The sequence below is a fragment of the Cryptotermes secundus genome, unplaced genomic scaffold (genome assembly GCF_002891405.2).
Source record: "Cryptotermes secundus unplaced genomic scaffold, Csec_1.0 scaffold1743, whole genome shotgun sequence".
NCBI classification, from domain to species: domain Eukaryota; kingdom Metazoa; phylum Arthropoda; class Insecta; order Blattodea; family Kalotermitidae; genus Cryptotermes; species Cryptotermes secundus.
The window spans coordinates 1-27,413 of NW_019726263.1; the positions used below are offsets into that span (position 1 = coordinate 1).

General features: G+C 36.5%; 2 protein-coding genes across 3 annotated transcripts in view; one reads left to right on the forward strand and one right to left on the reverse strand.

Moving 5' to 3' along the window:
* Nucleotides 1-13,798: 13,798 nt before the first annotated feature.
* On the forward strand, nt 13,799-17,078 carry LOC111864162 (zinc finger CCHC domain-containing protein 9). 2 transcript variants are annotated; one of them, XM_023851222.2, is made up of 3 exons: nt 13,799-14,149; nt 14,625-14,712; nt 14,822-17,078. In XM_023851222.2, the coding sequence occupies exon 3, from the start codon at nt 14,847-14,849 to the stop codon at nt 16,293-16,295; it is 1,449 nt and encodes a 482-aa protein (XP_023706990.1). In that variant the 5' UTR covers nt 13,799-14,149; nt 14,625-14,712; nt 14,822-14,846; the 3' UTR covers nt 16,296-17,078. The 2 variants fall into 2 exon arrangements, with proteins under 2 accessions (XP_023706990.1, XP_023706991.1); XM_023851223.2 differs by having other exon boundaries at nt 13,799-13,978.
* A 2,442-nt stretch (nt 17,079-19,520) lies between these two features.
* LOC111864161 (protein lin-54 homolog) overlaps nt 19,521-27,413 on the reverse strand; it is a 47,915-nt gene continuing 40,022 nt past the window's right edge. Inside the window, exon 12 of the mRNA XM_023851218.1 lies at nt 19,521-21,870. Coding sequence (XP_023706986.1) covers nt 21,851-21,870 — 20 coding nt within the window. The 3' untranslated portion in view covers nt 19,521-21,850. The remainder of the gene's footprint in view (nt 21,871-27,413) is intronic.

The window sequence follows — 27,413 nt, forward strand, 5'->3', positions numbered from 1 at the left end:
TGTTGAGATCCGTTGCCAGGAGATGACTAGCGAAGACGAAGAATCCTAGTGTGTGTGCAATGATGAAGTGAAAGTGTACAGAATAATGTTAGCATTACAATTGAGTGTGATAAAGAGAATCTGTAATTAATAAATCCAATCATCCAATCTAGAACCTGTTATTTTTGTCACGCGTACCCCCTATACATGACAATATACACTCAAGTGCCAAAAGTCATGGGATAGCAGTAGGTAAATTTCTTTTTAAGTGGCGCCCTCTCGTGAGTGAGGTTGAACACTGGCCAGTCTGCTCATGGCAAGCCGACATGAATTATCGGAGTTTCAACGGGGCATGATAGTGGGTGCCAGGTGGATGGGACATTTCATTTCCGAAGTTGTGCGGTCATTCAACATTCCTTGATCCACGGTGTCACGTGTGTGTGTGTGGGGAATACCTTGTGGAAGCCATTTCCACCCACTGTGGACAGCGCAGTGGCCGACCATGGGTGCTTAATGATCATGATCATGACCATCAGTGTCTAGCTAGAATTGTTCGAGGTAACAGACAAGCGACACTGGCTGAAATCACATCCACATTCAATGCAGGAGGTACCAGACGCATATCCAGCAGGTCAGTGCAGTGTTCTTTAGCTTCCATGGGATATGGGAGCAGAAGACCGACCAGAGTGCCTCTGTTAACACCACGACACCGGACACAGTGCCTCACCTGGGCTTGTGATGTCACTAATTGGACCCTCGAGGATTGGCAACATGTGGCGTTGTCTGATGAGTCATGGTACCAGTTGTTTCGGGCGGATGGTAGGATTCGGGTGTGGCGCAGACCCCATGAGGCCATGGACCGCAGTTGTCAATAAGGCACCATGCAGGCTGGTGGTGGTTCCATACTGGTGTTGGGTGTGTTCACGTGGCATGAGTTGGGTCTGCTCATCCACCTAAACACGTCATTGATCGGTGACTGTTACGTTACACTGCTTGGTGACCATTTGCAGCCCTTCATGGACTTGATGTACCCCCACAACGATGGGATATTCCAGCAGGACAATGCACTGTGTCATTGGGCCGGAGTTGTCCTGAATTTGTTCAAGGAGCATTATAGAGAGTTCCGACGAATGGTGTGGCCACCATGTTCGCCCAATATGAACCCAATTGAGCATTTATGGAACACGGTGGAGAGGTCCAATCACACCCAAAATCATGCACCTACAAATACCAGGGAACTGTGTGCGGCTAGCCAGATGGTATGGCTCAACATCTCTCCAGAGGTCTTCCGTCCACTTGTGGAATCCATGCCACGTCGAGTTGCTGCACTTTGCCGAGCTAGAGGGAGTCCTACAAGATACTAGGTACCTATCCCATGACGTCTGTCACTTCAGAGTATTTTATTTTCTACATTTACCTCTAGACCAACCTCCTTAGTAGCATCACCTAAGAGCTTCTGTTTTTCTTTATGGCATCTATGTTATTTTAAAACAGATTTATATCATCAACACAGACCACAAGATGATATGCCCCACTTCATCTCAGTCCCAGCTGGAATTCTTGACCCTTCTTAATGGCATATTCTAAAGGAAAGTCTAAAAGTAATGGTAGGTGATAAGGCATCTCCTTGTTTTAGGCAATTTGGAATAGGAAACGTATCAGACAAATGTTTACCTATACTCACATTATAGGTTTCATTTAAACACATTTTTATAAGCCTTACTAGTTTCATGGGTTCCCAAAACTCAGTAAGAATACTGTACAATACTCATGTCAAAACCCACATTGATGAGCCATGGTGATTTCACCTACATGGACTTAACCTTCAGGGAAGTATGTTGGATAAAATTTTGTATGAAGTTGATAACACTGATATACCTTGATAATTACTACAATCAGTTTTATTAGATATTTAAGATGGCAGATACCACTATAACAAGTGATAAGATTGCAGAAGATTTTGTGAATATAATTGAGGAAGATCGTGACTTAAAATGTGAGTGTTGCATCCAATGTAAAATTGAGTTAACTAAAGTTACTTCTGAATTAAAATCAGCCATGAAAATCATCAAAATTCTAAAGGAATAACAAAAAATTGACGATTCATCGATGGACAAAGCTGTCAAAAATATATGTAACCACAAAGGAGGAATATATTCACTGTCAAGAAATGAAAATTGGACGGACGTAATTACGCATTTACATAAGAGGAATCCATCTAACCCCTGTAAATTCCCACCAACAGTAATAAGAACTACAAACAAATTTGAAGTTTTACATAACCTAGACAAAGAACTGACAGAGAAAACCAATACGACCAAGCAGTAATTTCACAAATCTTATGCAATGACACAGGAACAACTGGTTACAGAATCTATCTCTCTAAGGACAAAGAGACCCAAGAACAAGGAAGAAGTGTTGCCAGTGTTCAATATACCTGTGCTAGTGAATTGGTGTGTACCTTGTAATACACCTTCAAAGGTCTCAATAAGTGTCATATCTGCAGTAAATGGTAGTGATAGTGAAATAGAGAAGCAAACAGTGAACAAAAACTCAAGTACAGCGCAAATTCCTTCAAACAAAAATATAAAACATACATTTTTACTCATTGGTGATAGTCATATCACAGACTGCACAGATAAGACTAAAGATAACTTAAATAAAATGTTTAGTGTCACAGGATTTGTAAAACCAGGAGCAGATATTAACATCTTATCTTCCTCTGTAGAGTTAATGGTCAAATCTTTGAACCACAATGATGTGATTGTTCTTTCAGGTGGAACAAAAGATACAGGGAAAAATCTCTTAAGAAGGACTAAGAAATATATTGAACTTTGTCAAAACAAAATTGGCATACAAACATTTTGTTAACTGTACTGCATAGATATGGTTTGGAAAATTGGGCATGTGTAAATGATGAGATAAAAGTTTATAATAGGAAATTAGAGATATATGTATCAAATGTTTTAACATGTTACATTACTAAACCATGATCTAAATAGAGTTCTCTATACAAGACATGGGCTCCATTTCAATAAAAACTGGGAAAAATGTATTGGGCAGGAATATTGCTCTGACTTGCTCTAAAATCTTCCTCAGAGATATGAAACCAATTTATTTGCTTTGGAAGGAAAATAACTATAATTCTGATAATGAGACCCACAACCTTTCTGGCATAAATAATCATTCTTGTGAAAAGTACTCAAGGAAAGCAAGTAAATCACAAACTTCTGAGCCACTATGCAGATCAAGTAGATTAAAAAATCTCTACTTAACAGACAAGATGATATTTTATGGTGACGTCTGAAAGTAGGAAAGAGAAAAATCATCATTTTAATTCCTTTAAAGAAAAGTAATCGTCATAAGGAAAATTTTAAAACAATGGTTTTAAAATTTACCATCAAAATATTCATGTCCTGTTAATGATATATATACAGTGTCCGTCTTGCAGTGCATCCACTTTTACCTGTCACTTCGCAACATGTTTCGGCACCATAGTGCCATCATCAGGTGCTCCATTCACACTAATCTATTGCATTGCATGTCATTATGTCAATGTAAAATTATTTAAAAAGTATTTTAAAATATTCGTCAGTTATAATAAATTTTTTGTATACTAAAATCTTAAGATATTCATCTTATCTGTTCCAATTCAAAACCCGCGCATGGTTCCTCCACTATGGGAGCCGTTCCTCTTATATGGCGTGTGTATCATGTCTCGTGATGCGTGCTCCCTTTCCGGCTGCGGGCGTTCACAACAGCTGCAGCCGGAAACGGAATGTGAGTTATGTGAGGCCTGACAGACTGATTACAGAAAAATAAATATATTGTCTCAGATATTAATGTGTCTGATCACCTTCACACTGTTTTCTTTAAAACTTTAGACACCCATTCCATTGTCTCTGCTATACCTGAAATTGTTCCTGAAGTAGTCCCCCCCCCTAGTGGGGTGGGACCAAGTCCCTTGTACTCCTACTGCGGCCACTTCTGACGTATTGTACCAGCCCCAGATGATAGGTGAGGGTGATTGTGGAGCAATTGGTGGAATGAAGATTGACAGGGGAACTGAAGTCCTCGGAGAAACCTGCCCCAGCACCACTTTGTCCACCACAAATCCCACTTGGCCAGACCCGGGATTGAACCTGGGCTGCTGCAGCGGGAAGCCAGCGACTAACCGCTTGAGCTATGGCGTGGCCATCCCAGTATATACTGTCCTTGGCTCTGTTTATGGTTACCAATAAATCACTGTTTAGACAAAATTCTGAAATTCATAATTTTAATACCAGGAATAATTATAACTTTTTTCAAGTAACGACTCACTTGAGAATGTTTCATAAAAGTCCCACCTATGCAGGCGTTAAGATATATAACCATCTTCCAGCTGACATTAAGGACTTGGCATGTTATATTAAAAACTTTAAAAAAGCATTAAAAATATTTGCATGAGCATTCTTTTTATACTGTGGATGAATTTTTTATGCATGACTAGATAAGTATTTCTAATGGTAATAGTAACATCATTGTATCAATATTTACAGTGTTCTATTATTTTCTTTTTGACAAAATCTTTTAACCCTTCACTGCTGGCGGTCATTTAAATTCTTACTCAACTCCTATGCCGGAGGATATTTAAATATTTAAACTGGAGAGTGCAACATTTCACTTAAAGTGTAATAAATTCGGAAAAACTGGAGTTTTGTTTTCCTAATTTTCACACGTTCAGAAATGTATATAGAATTGGTGTCTTGATCCACACTGCTTTAAAATTATTTTTTGGCATAGTAAGTCTATAAAAATTATGAATTATAGTATCATATTACCTTAGAAATTCAGCTGGGTGTGTTAATTGTGAAAACATTCCACACAGAGTCCCAAGTCACACGCATCACACCAGTACACAGATTTGACACACAACACACCATTTCTGTGATTTTGATTTCTGAGCAGTTGGTGGAATCTTGTTCATAAAATTTCTTTCTCTTAAACGGGGCACTGTTTTGTCTCACGAATGTCGACCCGGCACTTTGTGTTCTACTGTATTTGCATATTTCACAGAGTCCCTCAATTAACTGAATTCTGATTGACACTAGATCTATTCTTATTCTTATTCTTCCAATGGGTGCTATTCTCGAGTCTGTCATTTACCACAGAATCAAGAAAAGCACAAACATCCATTTTCAGTGTCTAATTCCGAATCTGATAAAACTTTGTTCTGATTTGGTTTGAAGTATATATATTCTCCACTGGGCATGACACAACACAGCTGGCCACTGTGTTCCTTCTGGCCTTGGCTAACCAGACTGCATGATGCGTATTTATAGAACAAAGGGGAATTACAGTGTTATCATTCATAATAGTGAACTGTTTATCACTTTACTGTAGCAGTCATAACACACTTCTTAGAGTCAACATCACATCTCAAAGTCATAGAAGTGTCTTCTCATAGTTACAAATATCAATGTTGAAGCAGCACAGTTCAGAATATCCCTTAAGAGGATTGACCTTTCATTCGATCAACTGCTGGACAGCACACAGTATCGATCTAACATAATTAGTTCATAAGAATTCCCCTAGGCAGAGATAGGTTTGTATGGTAACAAGCACACCAAGTGTTGAAACTGAAAACTTTTTCAAAGAATTGAAATATATGACAACTCCCGCAGGAAGTTCAAAGTGGAACAATGAATATACAAAATGATAGCCTGAAATTTCCTCTTTAATTCCATACCAAAAGTATTACTTTACATGAAATACAACGGTTCAAAATATGAGCTAAAACTTAGAGCTGCAATAAGGGTGCATGGTATGGACCCTGGCGAGATGTGACAGAATCCACTGGCGTGCAACATACGAAGCCCATCACTGAAGGGTTAATGATTGCATGTCTTATTATTATTAATATTGTACTGTCTTGTATTTCATTTTTGACTTTTCTATATCCAATGGTTGTACTAGTATGGATCAACAGAAATAAAATAAAAAATAAAAAAAATTAAATCACCTTTCTTGTAAAGTGACACAATGATGGATTCCTTCCATTGCTCAGGCAATTCTTCCTTATTCCAAAGAGAATTAATGGATTTATGGATCTCAGAATGTAATGCTTCAACCTCTGTTCAAATTAGTTAAGAGCGGAATTGTATCAATACCTGCCAATTTATACATTTTTAACTTTGCAATAGCAATTTTAACCTCAAAAGGACTTGCCTCATGTATTAATGGGTCAGCAGCCATCATTACCACACTAGCAAATTGTAACTGATACTAGGATCCAAACTGATCAAACATCATAGTGTGGTGCATAAAACTTCTGCTGCATATCTGGGGGATGGGGAGGATGTCCATGTGAATTCTTACCGAGGTTTCTCATGATTTTCCTATGCTCCTCTAGACAACTGCATAAAGTTCCTTAAAATTTGCCCATTTAATTTAAAACAGTTGTGTTTGGTGCTACCTACCTACTTATTCATCAGGTTTTTAAATTTTAACAAGGTTTTATGACATTTTACACTTGAAGCAAAGACCGTTTAATTTTATTATGCCAGAAGGGACAAAAGATTAAAATGGGCCATGACCAGTTCCATATTCTATCCAGAATACAGATGATAATCATCTTGTTTCTCATTTGTTGGCACTATTCAGTCTGAGCTACTGAGATCATCATAAAATACATTTCTAGTTTTAAACTAAATGAGCATTCACCTTCATCTTCTCCCTCTCTCACATAGCCACAGCTGCGTGGCCATGTATCTATGTCTCCTTGTCCTTCCCCTTGGTTCCAGGTAAAATTAATATCTGACTCTCGATAAGCAATCATTGACTGGTTGTCCATATGTGGCAGATGACGCCATGATGGCTGATTTAAAAAAACAGAAAAATTGTACATGTTATTTTTTATGCATGTCGTTCATGTTATTTCCAATTTATACATCATATTCAGCCTGAGAATAAGGAGCCTATGAAGCAACTTGCATACTATTTTTTTTATTGCTAGTGGGGTGGAACTAAGTCCCTTGTACTGCGGCCACTTCTGGTCTACTGTACCAGCCCCAGATGATAGGTGAGGGTAATTGTGGAGCAATTGGTGGAATGAAGACGGGCAGGGGAAACTGAAGTACTTGGAGAAAACTTGCTCCAGCACCACTTTGTCCACCACACATCCCACTTGACCAGACCCGGGCCGCCGCGGTGGGAAGCCAGCAACTAACCCCTTGAGCTATGGTGTGGCCTAACTTGCATACTAAGTACTGCTTCCTTAACCCTTAGACAATCAAGAATAGAGCTGCAAGAATTTACAGCTTCTTTTCTACAAACTGTAATATGCTTACAATCTTCTGCGTCCAGAAAACTCCAAATATTCTTTACAGTTGTGCCATGCTTTTAACATACAATCATAGTGTGCACAAAATATGTTCAGCATTCAAAGTGTTATATTTGCATAGCCCTGATGTAATACAAAGTGAATGAAGGGTACGGGCCCTAGCACACCGTCAGTTGCCACCTTCCCACTGCAGCAGCCGGGGTTTGATCCAAGGTCAAGTTATGAGGAATCTGTGGTGGACAAAGTGCTACTGGGGCAGATTTCCTCTGAGTACTTCGGTTTCCCTTGCCAGTTGTCATTTCACCAAATGCTCATACGCATCTATCATCTGATGCTGGTACAAGAGGCCAATTAGTGGCTGATGCACCAAGTGAACCCAGTCTCACCCCACCCCATGAAACTAAAAAAAATGACTTAAACAAAAGCAGAAATGATGACACATGTTTAAAATATGCATTAGCATAGTTTATATGTCCACTTCTTGTAATGTGGTAGAGATCAAGACAACATTCTGTACCAGCCCAAACAGATATGCTGGGGAATTTTATTTTTTCACAATGAAACAAGACGAAGCTAATTTTTTTCCAGCATGACGATGTACAGCCTCCTTGCAGCAACTGTGTTCAAAATGCTCCAAGTGAATAGTTTTCAGATTGTTCAATAAGGAGAGGTAGGGCGATTTCATAAGTTCCTGTATTTATGGTCCTTGACTTTCTTATTGGGGGGGGGGGCTACACAAAGGGTGTAGTTTATTGAGCTGCTGGACATGTAGACCATGTTTAAACATTAAAACACAGGATTACAGCAGCTACTGAATCCACAACACCAAAAATGCTCAAATACAGTTGTCTCAATATCTGCCCTTCCGAAGGGCTGCACATATGAAACTCTAACAAAACAAATTTGAAGAATATGTCGTCATTTCTAAATTTGTCTCAATTGGTTATGTATCACGGTTATGAAAATTTAACACCATGAAAACCTCAACACATCCACACACACCATAAAATCATAATGGCACTGCATGAGATTATGAGTATGCATGCAATGGCTGCATTAGCCATAGGTGGACATCATCAGCTGTAATCATTTAAATTAAAAATGATTATTTAGAACAGCTTCCTGAAACATGTACATTTTACTTTTAGCATTGGATGTCATGACTGGACTGTGAGTATGCAAAGCGGAGTATACAGTATACATGAATTACATGCAACAACAAATTAATCTCTCAGACTCAATCAAATCACAATGGAGACAAAACAGCTAAAGAGTTCTACCGCATTAACTCAACTGGATCACTGGAAGGGGAAGGGCCAACCTCTAATCAATGCAATCTGTGAGAGCACCATGACCCTCTTCTATTTATAGTACTTATACATGGGAAATGACCTACACTGTTGTTCTCCTGTGTTTCTGCCCAGCATCACTGCAGTTCCTGCATTCACATAAACCAAAGGTATATACAGTGGAACCTCACTTAACAAGCATAATTCGTTCCAGAATCTTACTCGTAATGCGAAACACTCGTTAAGCGAAACAATTTTTCCCATATAAATTAATGTAAAATATGATAATGCATTCCAGGCCGAAAAAAAATACTCAAAAAATTTTATGTATAACGTTTATTCAAAGAAAATTATATATACATTGTTAAGAAGCGTGAATCATCTTCATCTTTTCTTCTATGCGGAATATACCAACCTGGAATGCGAATTCGATTTGCCGAAAACAAAAAAAAAATGATATAATTAGTTTATTATTTATGATACATATCTAATTCTTTTTTACTAGAAAGCTGTCTAGAGACATTTGTTTTTGCCAATGCTTCAAAATTTGGTGAAAATGCGACACAGCATTATCATTAAATAAATTTGTAGCATGCATAGCCACTGCCTTATTAGGGTGATGCTTCTCAATGTACGATGCAACAGTTTCCCATGCTTTCAGCATTTCTCTTATTGCGCCAGAAGATTTTTGCTCTGCTGTTACCTCCTCCTCCTCCTCCTCCTCTGACAAATTCTCCTCTACAACTTCTTGCTGTGAAACACAATGCAACTCCAAATCATGCAAATCGTTGATGTAGACCAACTGTATGTGCGTGCTAGATAAGCCACGCTCACACCTCGTTCTCGCTTTTCAATGATTTTACGTTTCATTTCTACGGTTATTTTTATTCTCTTATGGCTGTCTTTTTGTGCTTTTTCTTCGGGGACATTTTTGCAAGGGTTATTAAATTTTGCACAAAAAAAATCACAAATAATATGTCTGAACACAAGTTTGGAAAAATGTGTGATCACAAGCGACACTAAGATGCTAGCGGAACAAGTGCTAAACACAGACTGATGTAGCAAGCACACAATCCGGGACTTCCCCTCTCGTCACTCATTATGCGAAATGTCACTCGTTATGGGAGTCATTTTTTTTACAATTTGTTTTGCTCGTTAAGCGAGGTTCCACTGTATGTGTAACATTTTAAGAGAAGGCTACACTTTTCATTCAACAGATCCTGTCATACCTGCTCTCTCTGTGTGTATGCACAGCAGGCAGTCATAGTATGAAGAGGGGCCAACATTAATTACACACATACACTGCAAAATAATTACCTCAATATGATAGATCTCTTCTGGGGTATAGATAGTTGCAGTCATAACACCATCTTCTAAATGGACTGTTGCATCAGATGAGACCTCTCCAAACAATCGGCCATCATAAAAATTTTCATGATCTGAAGAAATTCAGAACACTTTGACATTATTGAACTTTTGATTTATTTTTTGTGGTTCAATGTAAAAAGAACAGAGCATAGAAACTTCACTCAAGAAGAAAGTTAAAGCCAAACGTTTTTATGATGTGAATTCACAGACAGAAGAAAAACTGTGTCTCCATCATTGTGGTTCACAGGTTATATCAAAACAATGTATCCATTAACCTGCATGAATAAAACAACTGACATTTTATGTCTCCACATACTGGACCTAGATGCATGCTCTCCCCTCTCACCCATTAGATTAATTTACTCTGACAATTATTAGTGCATTAATCACGTTCCCTACACTGCAACTGTAACAAGTAGTACAAGAGATCCCACAGAGTTCTATCAAAGGCCACAGAATTCACATATGAGGTGTACCTGAACAATCAACACCTCTATTATTTTCTAATTACTGGCTAGGCAGAAGACCAACTGGGCTGCAACAGCTCTCTAACATACCTTATTCATAAAAATGTTGTTGAATATATAAAAGGCAAAGCTGTTTAGGCGCTTAATTAATTAAGCACCACACCATGAAGATGTGGGAGGGAGTGAACGCATAGCTCCAACACTCTCGATCTCAGCACTAGATGGAGGTGAGTGATCAGCTTCATGTCCTGGCTTCTTTACCCCTGGGAATCCCGATACCCACTGGATAGGAGGCTGGGTGGATCCTAGAGCTGGTCTGGACACTGTGTAGAAGAATCTCTTACCCCTCCCACAAATCAAGTGCTAGCTATTCAACCTGGAGCCTGTTATTACACCAACTGGGCTATCCCTATGTAAACAATAAAATTTGCAACTAAGCTAAATTTAATTAAATGTAAAAATTACTATTACATATTTCCTACATATGGCTATTTATAAAAATTTAAAAACTGCGCTACAATATCCATTTACTCAGAAAGACATATATGAGACTAGAAGGTAGCATACAACAAGGAAACACACTAAACAGTGTAGATGAGTAGTTAGCACTCCTGCTCTGTATTCTGAAGATCCTGGATTCAAATTTCAGCCTGGAGACTGAGCATCCTAACTGAGATTTTTGTGGGTTTTGTTAATCTCACCAAGCAAATTCCAGGATAATACACAAAATACAACCATGATCATTTCCTTCCATTACAATTCATTATTCACTAATAATTCTATAATTTAACACTATATAGTCTCAGCATGTTAAAACACAGTTAAATCAAGTATATGAAAATAAATAAATAAAATAATTTTACTTAGATACAAAAATGTGTTACACCTGTCATATATCTACAGTCAACTCTCGATTATCCGGGCTAATGGTGGGGATGGAAGTCACGGTTAATCGAAAACCCGGTTAAGCCAAATTTTATTATACGGGCTGGACGACTGTGAAGGGTCGGAGTTCGAGTCCCGGTAGGGTCAAGAATTTTAACTTCTCCAAATCGTCCAGACCGGCTCTGGGGTCCATCCAACCTCCTATCCAATGGGTANGCCTCTCTTCACAATACTGTGGCTAAATTGAGAAGTATGAAGAGTCTCAAAGTGCTTCAAATTATTGTAAACTGAACCTAAAAAAAGTAACACAAAACAATAGAGATTTCTATGAAGTATGAGTATACTCTACCCTCCTTATAGAGATGCTCTTATAAAGATTAACTCAACTTAATACCAACATAACAGTGTAGCAGTTAGTATTCCTGCTTCACATTACAGAAGTCCTGCTTTCAAATATCAACCCCTTGCCCTCAAAAAAAAAAAAAACACTAACTGAAATCTTTAGTCCCCGCAAAGCACAATACTGGGAGAGTACATTATAACAGACAGTGGCTGTTCTCTTCCACATCTCTTCCATTTTATAATTCAAAATCATCCTGCCATTCAATAGTATGTGCTCTGTGCAGCTGACAAAACCTGCACTACTTGGGTGTTCCCTCCACCAATAACTTGGCAGATGCTCCTTCCCAAGCACTACTTCTAGGCACAAAACCTCCTCTTTATAAAGGAGGTATAAAGTAGGTCATCACAAGGCACAGCAGCAACAACAAAACATCTAAAATATGGCAACTATATATACTTGAGCCTCCTTAGTACCACTCATAATAACATCATAGACAAACAAATTATCAATCAGAACTATTTTGTTCACACATAGTAGACCCCAACACAAATCTAACACTGTGTACTAAGTTAAATTAACATATTATCCAATTCAGCAAGTCAAAAGATACATATAAAAGCAAATCTGGGTATAACAAAACATATCTTTTAGATCAGAGTACAAGTACAGCTAAAAGACATGTTAATTATATTATAATGCCACTATGCAAAAAGGTCACATAACTAGCCATCACACTAACAATTCTTTATGCTAGTCCCTTCAACATTGCAAGACTGCATTATACACAATAATTTCAGCACTTGCACGCATTAGAACAGAAAATTCCTATGTAACAGCTACTATCACTATCAGTATTTAAAATCTTGTAAAAGAAGTAACAAAAAATAACTATACAACTAAGTTTCCTGAAATACCATTAAACTGCATAATCCCATAGTGCAACTTTAGGGTGTAAATGTAATGTATGACAGACAGTTTGCTCATACCACATAATTTACAACAGGGATTAAAACATGATTCAGCAGGCAGTTTTCAGAGAAACAGAAAATCTTGCTAAAGAATGGAAACTGAAATCAGATATCAATGCCATACAGAATTATGTTAGTATACCTACACAAATCTTTACTTTTTTTTAGAGCACTGAACCTTTTCTACACTCTCTCCAGGGAAAAGTGGAAAATGTCATCCAAGAATCAACATGAAATGAGTTAACTGACATTGTTTATGGCCACTAATCAGGCAAATTCCTATCAAACGATGCTGTCAACCTCTGAATCCCACTTCATTTTTGCTACTGATGCTTAATGTCTTTGAAACACTTAACACTTTACCTTACATTGCAACAAGGCCACAAATTCACTAGGAAATTTACCCCTTTCCATCCCCACAAAACAACATTCCCGCTTTTTACACATCAGTATGCATAATCATTTGAAGTTATTACTTAAATTTAAGTTATCATTATATTACTATGCTCTCATACTTAATCAGGTAACCTCAGATATACAATGGGGAGTGGCTACTTCCAGAGCATTTATGGTTACTAATATAGATTCTGTAACTTACACGCGACTAAATTGGACATTCCAATGAGTAACAAGTAAAGTACAACATCAAAATGACAACGACTGTGGGTATACATTTCAATTCAATCTGATTCACGTTATTCAGCATGTGCTATTACTTCAACACCAACATCCAAACCTCGAACCATTTATCTTATCATGCTACTTGCACTTTGCACGCGTAGCCCAGCAACGAACTTTTTGCAACACGCTGATAACTGCTCCATAGTTTACGGGCGTGGTTTAAAAAGCCGAGTTGCATTAATAACTCAGACAATAAATACCCTAGTAACGAAAAAATACTGATTGTTATGATGGTTACAATCGCTATCACGGTCATCATCACTATATCGCTATGACGGCTATGACCGCTATGACTCGCGTGTAACTAGCGTGTCTACTGCTTCTATGTGTGGACATCAGTGGAGAAATCAGAAAACAACTGTAATTAAAAACAGGAAATTGATGGCAATATCCCTGTACTGTCATGCACAATGACGAAAACGATAGTCTGGACGGTCTGGACAACCCTTGCAATCGAATCGAATACCACGAAATAGAACAGTCAGATATCTGTGAACGCGGAGAATATATTCAAGCAACGTTGTGTTGAACTCGTGGACCTCGTGGAGCACGGAATACAGAATACTGCATGGATTTCGTTCTAAGCGCTTGCAATTCCAATGGGGAGTGGAAGAACCGTGAGATGAATGAGATACTTGGTGCAATTTAAGTCATTTAAATGGTATACATTGCGTTGTGTAAGTTTGGATGTAATTATTTACGACAGTCTTGTTAGCGCAAATCATTATTTGAGCGAGTATTAGTACGTACTAATGTACGCCATATGTTGGCTTTTTTATTTATTTATTCACTTCACATCCATGGATCATTATACATGACAGGACAATCCAATACAACGATACAATAAGGTAATACAACGATACAATAATAGAATAATAAGAAGAACAATATAATTTTATACTAATATAATAATTAAATGATGAGCACTATATTTATCAGTCACAACACATCAAATTTGAGAATAGATTAACAACATGTTTCGGCTATTTAGCTTATTTAACCTATTTGGCAGGGGAAACCGAAGTACTCGGAGGAAACCTGCCCCAGCGCTTCATTGAGCAAGAAGAAAAAGATAATTTTACCGTAATAAATTTCTTTATTAAAATTATATATTTAACACAACAGGATGCATCCATTGAAAAAAAGATACCGCAATAATTTTGTCTACTAACAATGCCCATATTTCAATCATGTGTGAAACTGGGACAACCCCGTATAATATTTAAAATTTGGCTTAGTATATTTTCAACAACGCAAATCAAATTGGTTTATAGTTCGTGAGTTTTATAAGATGGCACATATTTTTTTCTGATAAATTTCCAGGTTGGCAGTGACCGTTTAGTAGTTGGGCCGTCCTAGCCAAGATACTGTTGTGTTAGAGACCTAGCCTGGTTCAGTGAGACATTTTAAGGTATGCAGAAGTTTCCTTTTTATTGACTTCCAGATGTTGAGATACAATCATGTATGTATATAAGACTGTTTTAATGCTTATTTTTTAAGAACTATGCTTATCATTTCAGAACTGGAAGATAACTTAAAGTTTTAATGACTCGTTTTGCAAGATCTCAAGGATCCAAGTCCTCTAATGAAAGGACTCCTGAGGAGGCTACATCATGGAATCAAATGAAGCAGCAACTAGAAGAGAAACAGAAAGTACACAAGAAAACCAAGAGTGAAACAGCAAAGGAAATGAAGAGGTATAAGACATTTGATGTTAATGATAATGAAAATTGTAAATGGACTGTGTTTGAAGAACCTGGAAAAAAATTTGATCATGATAGTAATGATATGAAGAAAAATAAGCACAAGAAATTTGTTTCTGTAATGCCTGGTAGAGGCATTTCTGAACTAGATAAACATGATTCCAGAAAAACCAGTAAATTACACACAGTTGCAAATAAAAATGCCAGAGTTCAAAAGAAAGAAGCTGTTAAAGTGTATTCCAAAAAACTAAAGAAAATATTTGATGAAGTACATACTTCTGATAATGAAAATGCGATTGAAAAATCAGGAAGTCATATTCAAGCAAGAAAACCAAAAATGAGAGGAAAGAAGAAAAGACTGGGTTCAGTAACAACTTTAGTCAATGAGAAAAGTATTAAGGAACCCCAAAGTGAAGATTTAAATGAAAAATGTGAAATCATGAAGAGTATGAAGCTCATATCACACAAGATAGAATGGGAGGACAAACAAAAAATTAAACGACCTCATGCAGAGTCACCACTTCAGGGAACTGAAAGAAAAAATGCTAATAGGATAGACGTATCTCAACACAATCAGAATGAAAATTCTAAGATGAAATTTGACTGTGGAAGAACTGGAGACAAATCTAAAAAACTCAGGAAGTCAAGAATACCTGTTGTCCAGATGTTTATAAATGGTAAAGAAATTAAGGTTATGAAATTTGATGGATTCCCAGTTAAGAAAGAAGATGCAGAACATCTGGAAGAGTTACGTCAGAAGTTACTAGAGGAGGGAATCCCAAAAACAGAAGTTGTTGCCATCATGAAGCGGGAGCGCCGTAAAGCAGAAAAGGCATTGGCCAGAGAGAGAAAGAAAGTTTGTTTTCATTGTCGAAATTCTGGTCACATATTGTCACAATGTCCAGAACTTGGTAGCTCAAGTGAATCAGGAACGGGGATCTGTTTCAAATGTGGATCAACAGAGCATACTCACTTCCAATGCCAGGTCATTCGTAGTCAGGACTTTCGATTCGCTGAATGCTTTGTGTGTAAGGAGCAAGGTCATATTGCCCGGCAATGCCCTGATAATCCACGTGGCCTGTATCCCAAAGGTGGAGCTTGCAAAGTTTGTGGGGATGTTACCCATCTAAAAAGGGACTGTCCTGATCTCATTAAAGAAAAAGAACAACAAACAGTAACTTTAGGAACACTTGATAATAACTCTTTAGATATTCTAGAAGAGGAACTGAAAGAAGCATGTCATTCTCCAGAAAAGAATTTTATGAAACATAAAGCAGTTGTAAAATTTTAGGAAACAACTTCCTAGTACAAGATTCAAATTTCTCAGTTATGAATTTGAAGATGTGATGATATGTAGACTGCTAGGTTGACAACAGAAAAGGTAACTGTTTACCAGATCACATGATGTCACACTCCAGAACTTTAAAAATGCTGTAACTAAGAACTTAGAAAAAATACATCATCGAAGGTTGCAGTGCAAGGGCCAGTCTTTGCCTACCCCTTATGCATTCATTCAAGAACTTAGACACACACAAAAATGTGTTAATTATGCTTGTATGTTTACATGCATTCTCGGGTACATTTTACATTGAACTATAGTGTAACATCATGTTGCAAAGATGTACCAGTTCTGAGATATGTTTTTGATTAGTGTGAATTTATTACATTCCTTGCATAAATATGTTATCAGAATATGGCTTTGCTAAGGTGAATTGCAGTCCTTCAGGTATCTTTGACAGAGGTTATTTGCAAGATGACCTGAAGCACAGCCTTTCTGCTGTGCTCAAATACTATGTTGATGCCACATTTCCTGTCTGGTCAGCTGTGGTCATAATGACAGTGTATGTACCTATGTTCTAGGAGATCCTGAGAATGTTCCACCACTGACTTGGCTCAGATACATTCTCAATGCCAGTTGCTACTCACATGCTGTAGTTGTGTGGATAAGTGGAACACTTGAATAGAGTCATGCTTTCCATGAATTCCTCCATATGTGGATCAATTTGATACTGTTTTTTTAGTATCTTCACAAAAAGAAACTATACTAATACTGGGAGAACAAAGTGGTCATAAACCATGANCGAGTCATATGCTTTCCATGAATTCCTCCATATGTGGATCAATTTGATACTCTGTTTTTTTAGTATCTTCACAAAAAGAAACTATACTAATACTGGGAGAACAAAGTGGTCATAAACCATGACTTACATTCTGTTCAAGGCCTATCAGAATTGTATAATACAGCCAGTTAACCTACTTCCACTCAAGATGGATCAGTCACCAGAGGTTTGCACCATGGAATGGAATTTGTGTGTTCATGTGTCCAAATTAGTCCAAGCATCATCAAAGGATATCAATTAGGAACAAAGTCCTCTGTCATGAACTGATGATACCAGCTGCAGAATACACAGCTGTAATTTTCTAAAGCCATAGTTTCTCGTACAGTGTTATTAAGAGACTTGCAATGTGAACATTCAAGCAGAGCTCTGGCTTGATCCAGCTTCATTTTAATAGTGTTGATGTTTTGGTTCCTGTTTATTAACATGCCAGTTTGTACTTTATTGGCAAGATCATGAAGTGCTTCTGTAGTGGACTTGAACCCCAGGAATCTTTCATGTAACATCCCTCTCACTCTTCCTAATGGAGTTACGCTTCACACAAGTCATAAGAAATAACTGATACTGAATTATAGACTTATCCTAGACAAAGGAAATCCACTCATGTCTCTCTGTTGCTGTCTCAGCAGGGTAGGAAGAAAATAATGCAGTGACTATGTACTGCAAAGCCGTGCTTTAGCTTAGCTTGCACGTATTATGCCTGTATCTGGCATATTCTTTGCTAAATACTATATCTCATTCTCAAACAAGAAACATATTAAAAACATGATTGTGCTGTGAAAGACCTCACATTAGCCTGCTGTGAAACCTTCAATGCAAACAGGAAGCCAGATACAAGAAATAGTACATGATAAAAGCTAATGTAATAGTTGCATGGCTGCAAAACTAAACTATCTCAGAAATGGGTTTAGCCAACGGTAAACATGTGAACCATAATGGATTGGAAGATAACACTGTACTTCCCTTACTTTTAGAAAATAGGTGAGATATTCACTGTTATCATGAGCAAGTGATGGTAGTGCCAGTATTTACTAAACCACACATTACAATTATTAGTAACCTAGTTTACACATTAAGTTACAGATGCAAAATAATCACTTCTTTTAAACTGGCTTACCAACTTCAGAATCCAGGAAGCTGTAAAAAAATTAAAAGTAAAGCTATCCCTGTACCAGGCCGTTAAGGCCCATAGGGTTGTGAGACATTGAGGGTCCCACATTATCTAGACAGTCGACTCAAAGATGGTGGTAAGTTGTTAGCCTTACGCGCCGGCTGCGCTTTACTCCCCAGGAATTAATTAATTCCTGGTACTCATTTCTGTTAGAGGCTGAGTTGACCCCAGGGCCATAGTGCGGCTGGAAGGATTAGGTCAATTGAAAAAATCCAATGACCTCATTGGGACTTGAACCTGTGACCTTCTGGCTTGTAGCATAGCTCCTCAAGCTGACTACATTTTAAAAATTCAGGTATTATGTAAGGGAGAGAATTGAAAACTTAACCTTACGATGGGAAGGGCAATTCACCAATATGGACTTTGGTCTCAATTATATTGTATAGATTATGCTAGGACATACTGGTTTCTAGATAAAATAAAACAGTATTTTGAAAGCTCAAGCTCTTATTAACAGGATTGTGTATCTGTGTATATGTACATTGTATGAATAACACATAGATTTTTCAGTAATAAAAAGATCATTTAAATATGTTGCATGAGTTTATGATAAACTTAAAAATGTACAACTTGTTCCAGTATCCATTCTACAGCTATGCATGTGTTGAAAACACTAAAACGACACAAAGCAGCTACACACCATGACAGCGTGAACATCAAAATAGGAAATTTTGTGTAAAGATATTTCAAGATGTTTTTATGAAATAATACATGATAGTGGTCACACAATGCATGGTGTGCAAGGTGGAATACTAGTACTGTACAAACAAGGAAAAAGGTCAAAAGCAAAGTTGTATTAATTCCTCTCCCTCTTTCCACATATTTTATGGTTCCTTCCACAAAGACATCACTTACGAAAAATTACAAGATGAAACTACAAAAAATTTCCCAATTATAAATCTTTAAATAAATAGGTTCATGATACTTGTTGAATACCTGGTGATAACCACTTTATGCCCAATTTCTCAGCATCTTCTACCATTTCCCATAACAGTAAAAAATTAAATTAGCCAAGGGCATGAAGTAAAGACTAGACAGCACCATCTACATACCTTTATACTGAGAGCACTTTTATACNGTATAGATTATGCTAGGACATACTGGTTTCTAGATAAAATAAAACAGTATTTTGAAAGCTCAAGCTCTTATTAACAGGATTGTGTATCTGTGTATATGTACATTGTATGAATAACACATAGATTTTTCAGTAATAAAAAGATCATTTAAATATGTTGCATGAGTTTATGATAAACTTAAAAATGTACAACTTGTTCCAGTATCCATTCTACAGCTATGCATGTGTTGAAAACACTAAAACGACACAAAGCAGCTACACACCATGACAGCGTGAACATCAAAATAGGAAATTTTGTGTAAAGATATTTCAAGATGTTTTTTATGAAATAATACATGATAGTGGTCACACAATGCATGGTGTGCAAGGTGGAATACTAGTACTGTACAAACAAGGAAAAAGGTCAAAAGCAAAGTTGTATTAATTCCTCTCCCTCTTTCCACATATTTTATGGTTCCTTCCACAAAGACATCACTTACGAAAAATTACAAGATGAAACTACAAAAAATTTCCCAATTATAAATCTTTAAATAAATAGGTTCATGATACTTGTTGAATACCTGGTGATAACCACTTTATGCCCAATTTCTCAGCATCTTCTACCATTTCCCATAACAGTAAAAAATTAAATTAGCCAAGGGCATGAAGTAAAGACTAGACAGCACCATCTACATACCTTTATACTGAGAGCACTTTTATACACATATTCTGCACTTCAAATTTAATAAGAAATCTCTACTATTCGTGTTAAAATATACCTAATGCTCTGCTACACAATCACAAACAAAGTGAACTGAAGCACTAATTGCCATCACTACAAACATACAATAATTAGGAAAACCTTATTTAGAATTATGAACACATTGCATGTGGTGTTAAAAAGGTACAATGAAAGCAGAGAAAATTATAAAACATTTTTGCTAGGTATTCATTTTGTATGCAATTGCACAAGACTATTACAGCGTATTTATTCTATTTAAGAATTATCACCATTAGTTTGGGTCCTGTAATTTAATTTAATTACAAAAACACCAAGTGTCAAATATAGTTTCAATAATAGAAGTGTTTTTTTTTCAGCTCACTGTTCATAAATGATCTATTAAAACATGAGTTCAAAGCATTAGGACACAAATGTAACTGATCTACAAGCTCAGAGATTTAATTATGATGCCAGAATTTTCCAGTATTTCCAACCAATTTCTGAATGTATAATATTATTTATTCCACTGTAAAGGGTCTTCATTGAGTAGTTACCATATTTTCCAGAGCAAAAGACACTTTTTATCCAAGAAAATGCTTCCTAAAATCTAAGAGTGTTATGGGCTAAAGGTATAGTAGAAAACAAAGACATGACCAAAATTATTCTGAAAGAGGAATATACTTGTAACTGTCAAGCTGCATATCCAGGCAACTTGTTTGGGAGTAGTTCGTTTTTAAGAAGCACAATGTGGCTTTGTATTTGTATTTCATGAGTAAAGAGCTGTACTCATTGCTGGTAGCATAAGATCACCTTGCTGTCCCCCCCCCCTTCTCCTGTAAGCCAGAATTGTGGAGGCAGAAGACAACACCATATAAACATGTGACATGACACTTGAAAGCTGGAATAATGCAGTCAGAGAAGGTTTACAGAGACAGCCATTGCTAGGCAATGGCTTGGTAACAGTGCAGTTAGAGAAGCTCCATAGAGACAGCCATTGCTAGGCAATGGCTTGGTAATTAGGTCTTCTAACTCTTGGGTTGTCCTCTTTATATAACTTCGGGTTGGACTGCAGAGAAGACACAGCCTCCATCAGTTCTTCAGTTAGCCTACTGTCCCTGTGTGTGTGTGTGTATTCCCCCTATCATTGCTAGGCAGTGGCTTGGGTAAATGTTCTTCCAGTAACAAATACACATGCAGCAATAGAATCTGTGGGAATACTGTTTTCTGTGCTGTTCATGCTATATCAAAGGGCAGTCAGTGAGTAATCTTCCTGGAACTTGTTTTTTAATCCAATGATACTGTGGGGTTTTCATTACAAGAGGACTTCCACTGTGATGTGTAAAAAATGGTGAATAGTTTTTCCAAATATACGCAATAAAGGCATGTCATATAGTCCATAAAATATGGCAACTAGTTATTCAACTGATAAAGCAATTCCTTGGATTTATGTAACTACAGGATTCCTGGTAGCACAATTACCTCTCTTGATACTGATGAAAGTATTTACTGTATGGGCACTCCACTTCTCCGGAGAACTTCCTCATACAGTACACCATGTAACATCACCGTCATGTTGAAACATCACGAAAATCTATCCATGCACATTTAAAAACTGTTCACTCAGGTAGATAAAAACAGCAAAGTATTTACACAAATGTTTATGCACAGTGGCAATTCTATACAGTATTTAAAGATGCTCCATTCCATAAAAATAAAAAACATCTTGTACTTTTAAAGTTTCTCGATGATATGGCATTCACTGAAGAATCAGATTCAATCCTCCTCACATTGGCAATGAATTTGCTGTAACAAAAAAAATTATCAGGTATAAAAGTAAAATAAAAATGAATATATTTACTGTTAGATTCCTTTTTGTATTATAACTGTCAACACAGCATGAGTGGTATGGAAATATCTTCAATAGAGATAGTAATGTTAATGTACATTTTACTTATTTATTACAAATACAGCTATGCCACATGTTTTGACCACAATTCAGTCATCAAAAGGCCTTAAATGAACATATCTCAAGTAATTAAAAACATTGGGTACAATACGGAGCAGTATTAGTTAACAGATTGCTGTATTGTAGCAAATATATCTGAAATATTAAAAAGGTAAAGACTGATAAAAAACGGATACAATATTAAATGATATATTAGCATCTACTATCTCCATTGAAGATAGTTCTGTATCACTCGTGCTGTGCTGATGGTTATAATAAAAAAAAAATCTAATTCTATACACACAACAGGATGCAATCTATAAAGAATATATTTAAATTCAAAAGATACATAAATGACTCACAGATGAGACAAATATTATTCCCCTTGACTACAACTTTATATTTTTCTGGGGACTGATGAAAAATGGTTTAAAATGTGGAAGGTGTAAACAGCTGAAATGCAAAAATCATAAGCTCAGTACTTACCTTCACATTAACCCTTAATTGGAATGCTCAGCAAATTATGAAGTTAAATGTATGAACATTTTTACTACACATACTCATACTGTAATTCCAGGGACTAAAAATACAGTATCATGATGCAAACTGAAATCACATATCAATACTGTGACAGTTTTTGCACAAATAATAAATTAATTTACTTCTTCAAAAAATGATCATGACATCCTGCTGCTTGGATTTTTTTCCCTATGAAAGTCCTCAATTTCTTTCTCAAGTCTTAACAATTTCAAAAGAACCACCACTCATGCTTCAATAACGAATTTTATAAATTCTCACAATGAGGTTGCACTGTGGTAAGGCCAATTAAAATTAATTTTCATTTCGTGCATCCTGTTGTGTTACAATATTCAACTCTTTATTGACTGTCACAACACAACAAACAGAAAAAATCAAGGTCAGTGCCCTGCTATGTTTCACTACATGTTTCAGCCACTAATGGCCATCATCAGGCAAACACATACCACTGAATTGCAGTACATTAGATTGGATACAATTTGAACACAAAAAATCAGCTATAAATTTTCTCATCAATCGATTGAATCAATATCCCCTTTCGCAAAACAATAAAACTATAGAAGAAAATATTGTTAGAACTATTTTAAATAATAATAACTACCCACTAAATACTATACAACTAACACAAAAACCCTACACAAAAATACTACGCTGAAAAATAAATGGGCCACCTTTACCTATTTTGGCCATAAATCAGATCTATTACTAAACTTTTCAAGAATACTGAAGTTGGTATCTCATATAAGACAAAAAACAATATAAAAATCTGTTGAAAATTAATGATGACAAAAAAGATATGTATAATCTTAGTGGGGTTTACCGACTACAATGTTCTGACTGTCCATTAAAATTTATAGGACAAACTGGACGTACCTTTAAGGTCAGATTCAAAGAACACAAACGAGACATAAAAAATAACGGACAAAGTTCAAAATTTGCTCAACGTGTATTGGACACCACACATGAATATGGTACGGTAGACAAAACATTGGAAGTTCTATATATCGGCAAGAAGGGCCGAACCTTGGATACGTACAAAAGATTTCATATTTATGAAATCAGCACACAAAACTTACAACTGAATGATAATTTTACTGAAATGTTTAACCCTATATATGATGTAATAATTGATACATACAAAACATAATATACAGTTATACCCTCTTCCCCCCTACCTTCACTCCCACATACACCTTATCTCTACGTCCTCCCTCCCTTCCTTACATTGACTTTAATCCTATATCACCAAATCAGTCGTTGTTTACTTTCCATACAGTACGGACAATTCTCCATAAGATGAAGCACCAACTATACAGTAAGTAATAATATATAGTATATCCTCAACATCAAAATCAATTATTAATCACAACAAAATTTAATACTATTATTTTCAGATTAATTAATTTGCAACATCATGGGCCTCCTATGCATTCTTATATAAAAGAAATATCAAATTTCCAACTTGTCCATGGAAACGTATGAAAAGTAAAATATCAACGACTGATTCGATGTTGTTATATAACATCAATTTTATCTTGTTTTATACAATAACTTTTAGTTTTTATATAACCTGACTTATTGTATTTTTACGCAAAGTATTTTAAATGATTAATAAAATTGTATCCAGTCTAATGTACTGCAGTTCAATGGCATATGTTTGTTAATATGTGTTTGCCTGATGATGGCCGTTAGTGGCTAAAACATGTAGTGAAACATAGCTGGGCGCTGACCTTGATTTTTTCTGTTGTGTTGTGACGGTCAATAAAGAGTTGCAATTAAAATTAGTTTCAATGGAACCTACAGTAAAGTCTACATGGGCAGACATTTGTCTCACACATTTCCTCTTCAAAACAGTCTGAAACAAGGAAATGCTTTATTGTCATGCTTTTCAACTTTGCTTCAGAATACACCCTTAGGAAGGTTCAAGAAAACCATGAGTCAAACTGAATGAGAAACATCTTCTAGGGTATACTGATGATGTTAATTTATTGGGTGAAAATGTAAGTACCATAAAGAAAAACAAAGAAGCTCCAATTAGCCTGTAGTTTGGAGACTGGATTACAAGTAAACACAGAAAAAAACTAAGTATATGTCCATATTTTAACATCAGAAACATAATGAACAAAATTAAAAGTACACTGAGCAAGGATCTCTGGTAGAAGGAATTATATATGAAATAGTCTAAAAACTCTTCTCTTATAATAAATCTAATTTTAAAAACTGGTGATATGTTAAAACTATAGGGACCTACTGAAAGACTAAACAACTGTATCAAGACTTCATCTACTGTTATTATACAATCTATAAAAATCTGTACATAAATTAATATATACTTCAAAATCATATCATAATAGAACACTACATTATAATAATAATAAAACAAACCTGATATTAACACAGTCTAAAATCAATAATGATTTTTTTTCCCGCGATTTTGCTATAGAGGCCATGGCTTACTGCCGAATATGAAGTTCAAAAACTTATTCATAATATCCCTTTTGTTTACTTATCTCAAAAACCATAAAACTTGTGAAGAAAATATGCTGAACATAATGTGTTCCATTTTTCTGAATGATTTTCATTCAAAACACCCTTTTCTCTGAAAAATATTTAGCAGGATATGTGCAGAAAAGCATGTAGGTCTTCATATAAAGTTGTCATTAAACATTCCTGATTTATATGAAAACTGAAATGGCCTGACAACTTTATTTGTAAAATTATGAAATATTATATTTTCCAAAGATATGTTCCACTGTTCTCAAGGCGTTTTATTCATATGGATGGAGTGAATTTAACAGGTGCTCCACAGGGTTTTGAATGCACACAAAAGAGCTAGGAAATGTGGCAAATTTAAAATATTTGGGAATGGTAACAGCAAATAAAAATTGCAATCACAAAGAAATTAAGAGTAGATTAAATCTGGAGAATACCTGCTCCCATTTAGTTCATAACTTTTTGTCTTCCTGTCTGCTATCTAAAAACGCAACAATTAAAATACACTGTAATGTTACCTGTACTTCTGTATGAATGCGAAATCTGGTCTCTAGCACTAAGGGAAGAACATATATTGCAAGCATTTGAGATCAGGGTACTAAGGAAAATACTTGGTCCTTAAAGGAAGGGAATGAATGGAGGTTGAAAAGAGGAGCTGCATAATTAAGGCTCTTCACCAAACTTTATTAGGGTGATCAAATAAATACAGGAGATAGGCAGACATGTGGCATGCATGAGACAGAAATGCACACACAGTTTTGGATTTGGAAGAGCCTGAAGAATGAGACCATTTTCCCAAAAACCTACATACAGATGAATGGATAATATTAAAATGTATCTTAAACAGGGTAAAAGGGACTCTGTTCATTTTGATAAGGATAGAGACCAGTGGCCAGCTCTTGTGAACATAATAATGAATCTCAGGCTCCAAAAGAGGCTTGACTAGGAGAGTGACTATTAGCTTCTTAATGGCTGTTCCACACAGTCAGGTAGTTAGTTACCAGCCCATTTCTTTCAGTGATGTTACTGCCTTACTTCAACAGTCTACCTTATTTACCTGTTAGTTGCTATATCTTATAATTCACAGGATGTAATATATACATTTCAATGAATATTAAGTGTAGTAATTCACATTTATTTTCAATAACTTTTTAATGAAACATACTTCCATTATCAATATCAATTGCTTATATTCAGTATTGTCAAAACAATGTATTTTTCTGAAAGGCCACCTGGCTACCCATAACTGACTGATATTCTTCCCATATGAAGGAGTTTCAATGACAACATTAACATTTTCAATATAACTATAACTACTTTAAGTTTCCAGGGATCCTTCAGAAATAATTTTGAATATCATGAGCCGAGAACAACCAGTTAGTTTATTTCTCTCAAAAAATGTACGTTCATATTATAATGTTCGTGTGCATGTGTCAATAACGTCTGAACTAAGTGACAGATTTTCATAAACATGCCATCACATGCAACCCCATGACCCCAGAGTTAAAGGGAAAGGACCTAATGCAATTTCATTCAACTTCAAAATTCTTGAAGAAAGTCGTCTTCTGGGTTTAGGCACCGCGTATTCTTCGTTTTGGCCGACGTTTCGGAGGAACGTAGCGTCTCCATCTTCAGAGCAGTTGAATGGCTTGGAATGCGGAGAGCAGTAGCTGTGGTGATAGGATGTGAAAGTTACTGCTTATATACAAGGTGTGGCAATAAAGAACCCGGATTACTTTTATGACTCATTTCCGGCCACGTCATTGACGAAGAGGAGGGTAGGGCATTGACCCTTGGACTTCCCTCTACCGTCACACAAAGTTTCATTCACGTGCATCGGTTAGTCTGGCCGCGACCATTGTTAGAAGCGGATCGTGTTTCTGAGCTCCGTCGGAATAATGCTGAGTGCTAATGCAGAACAACGTGCTAACATCAAATTCCTCACAAAACTTGGAAAATCTGCCACTGAAACTTACAATTTGTTGACAGAAGTATATGGTGATCAGTGTCTNNGGAAACAGCCAGTGAATCCAGGAAACTTGAGGTCAATAGCACTAGGAAGTGCGGTACACAAGAAGAACCAGTTGGTTGGGGACAGGCTACTGATGTTAATGACACCATGAAGAACTGGGGTGGCTTTTAGGATTTCTCTTGATGGAAGAGATGAGTGGCTTCCATGACTTGTTGAGACTGAACCCTGTTTCCTTGCTCATGTTGTTAGGATGGAGCTCGATCTCAACGGCCTCCAGGATTATGCGATCTAGGTAACGGCTCTTACTGGTGATTATGGCAGTTTTGTGAAACTGGATACGGTGGTCTAGATCGATGCTGTGTTCAGCTACGGCTGACTTGTCCGGATGTTCTAATCGTA

Bases quoted from the DNA above. Each gene is read 5' to 3' on its own strand.
- LOC111864162 (XM_023851222.2), top strand. From the start codon at position 14,847: ATGACTCGTTTTGCAAGATCTCAAGGATCCAAGTCCTCTAATGAAAGG.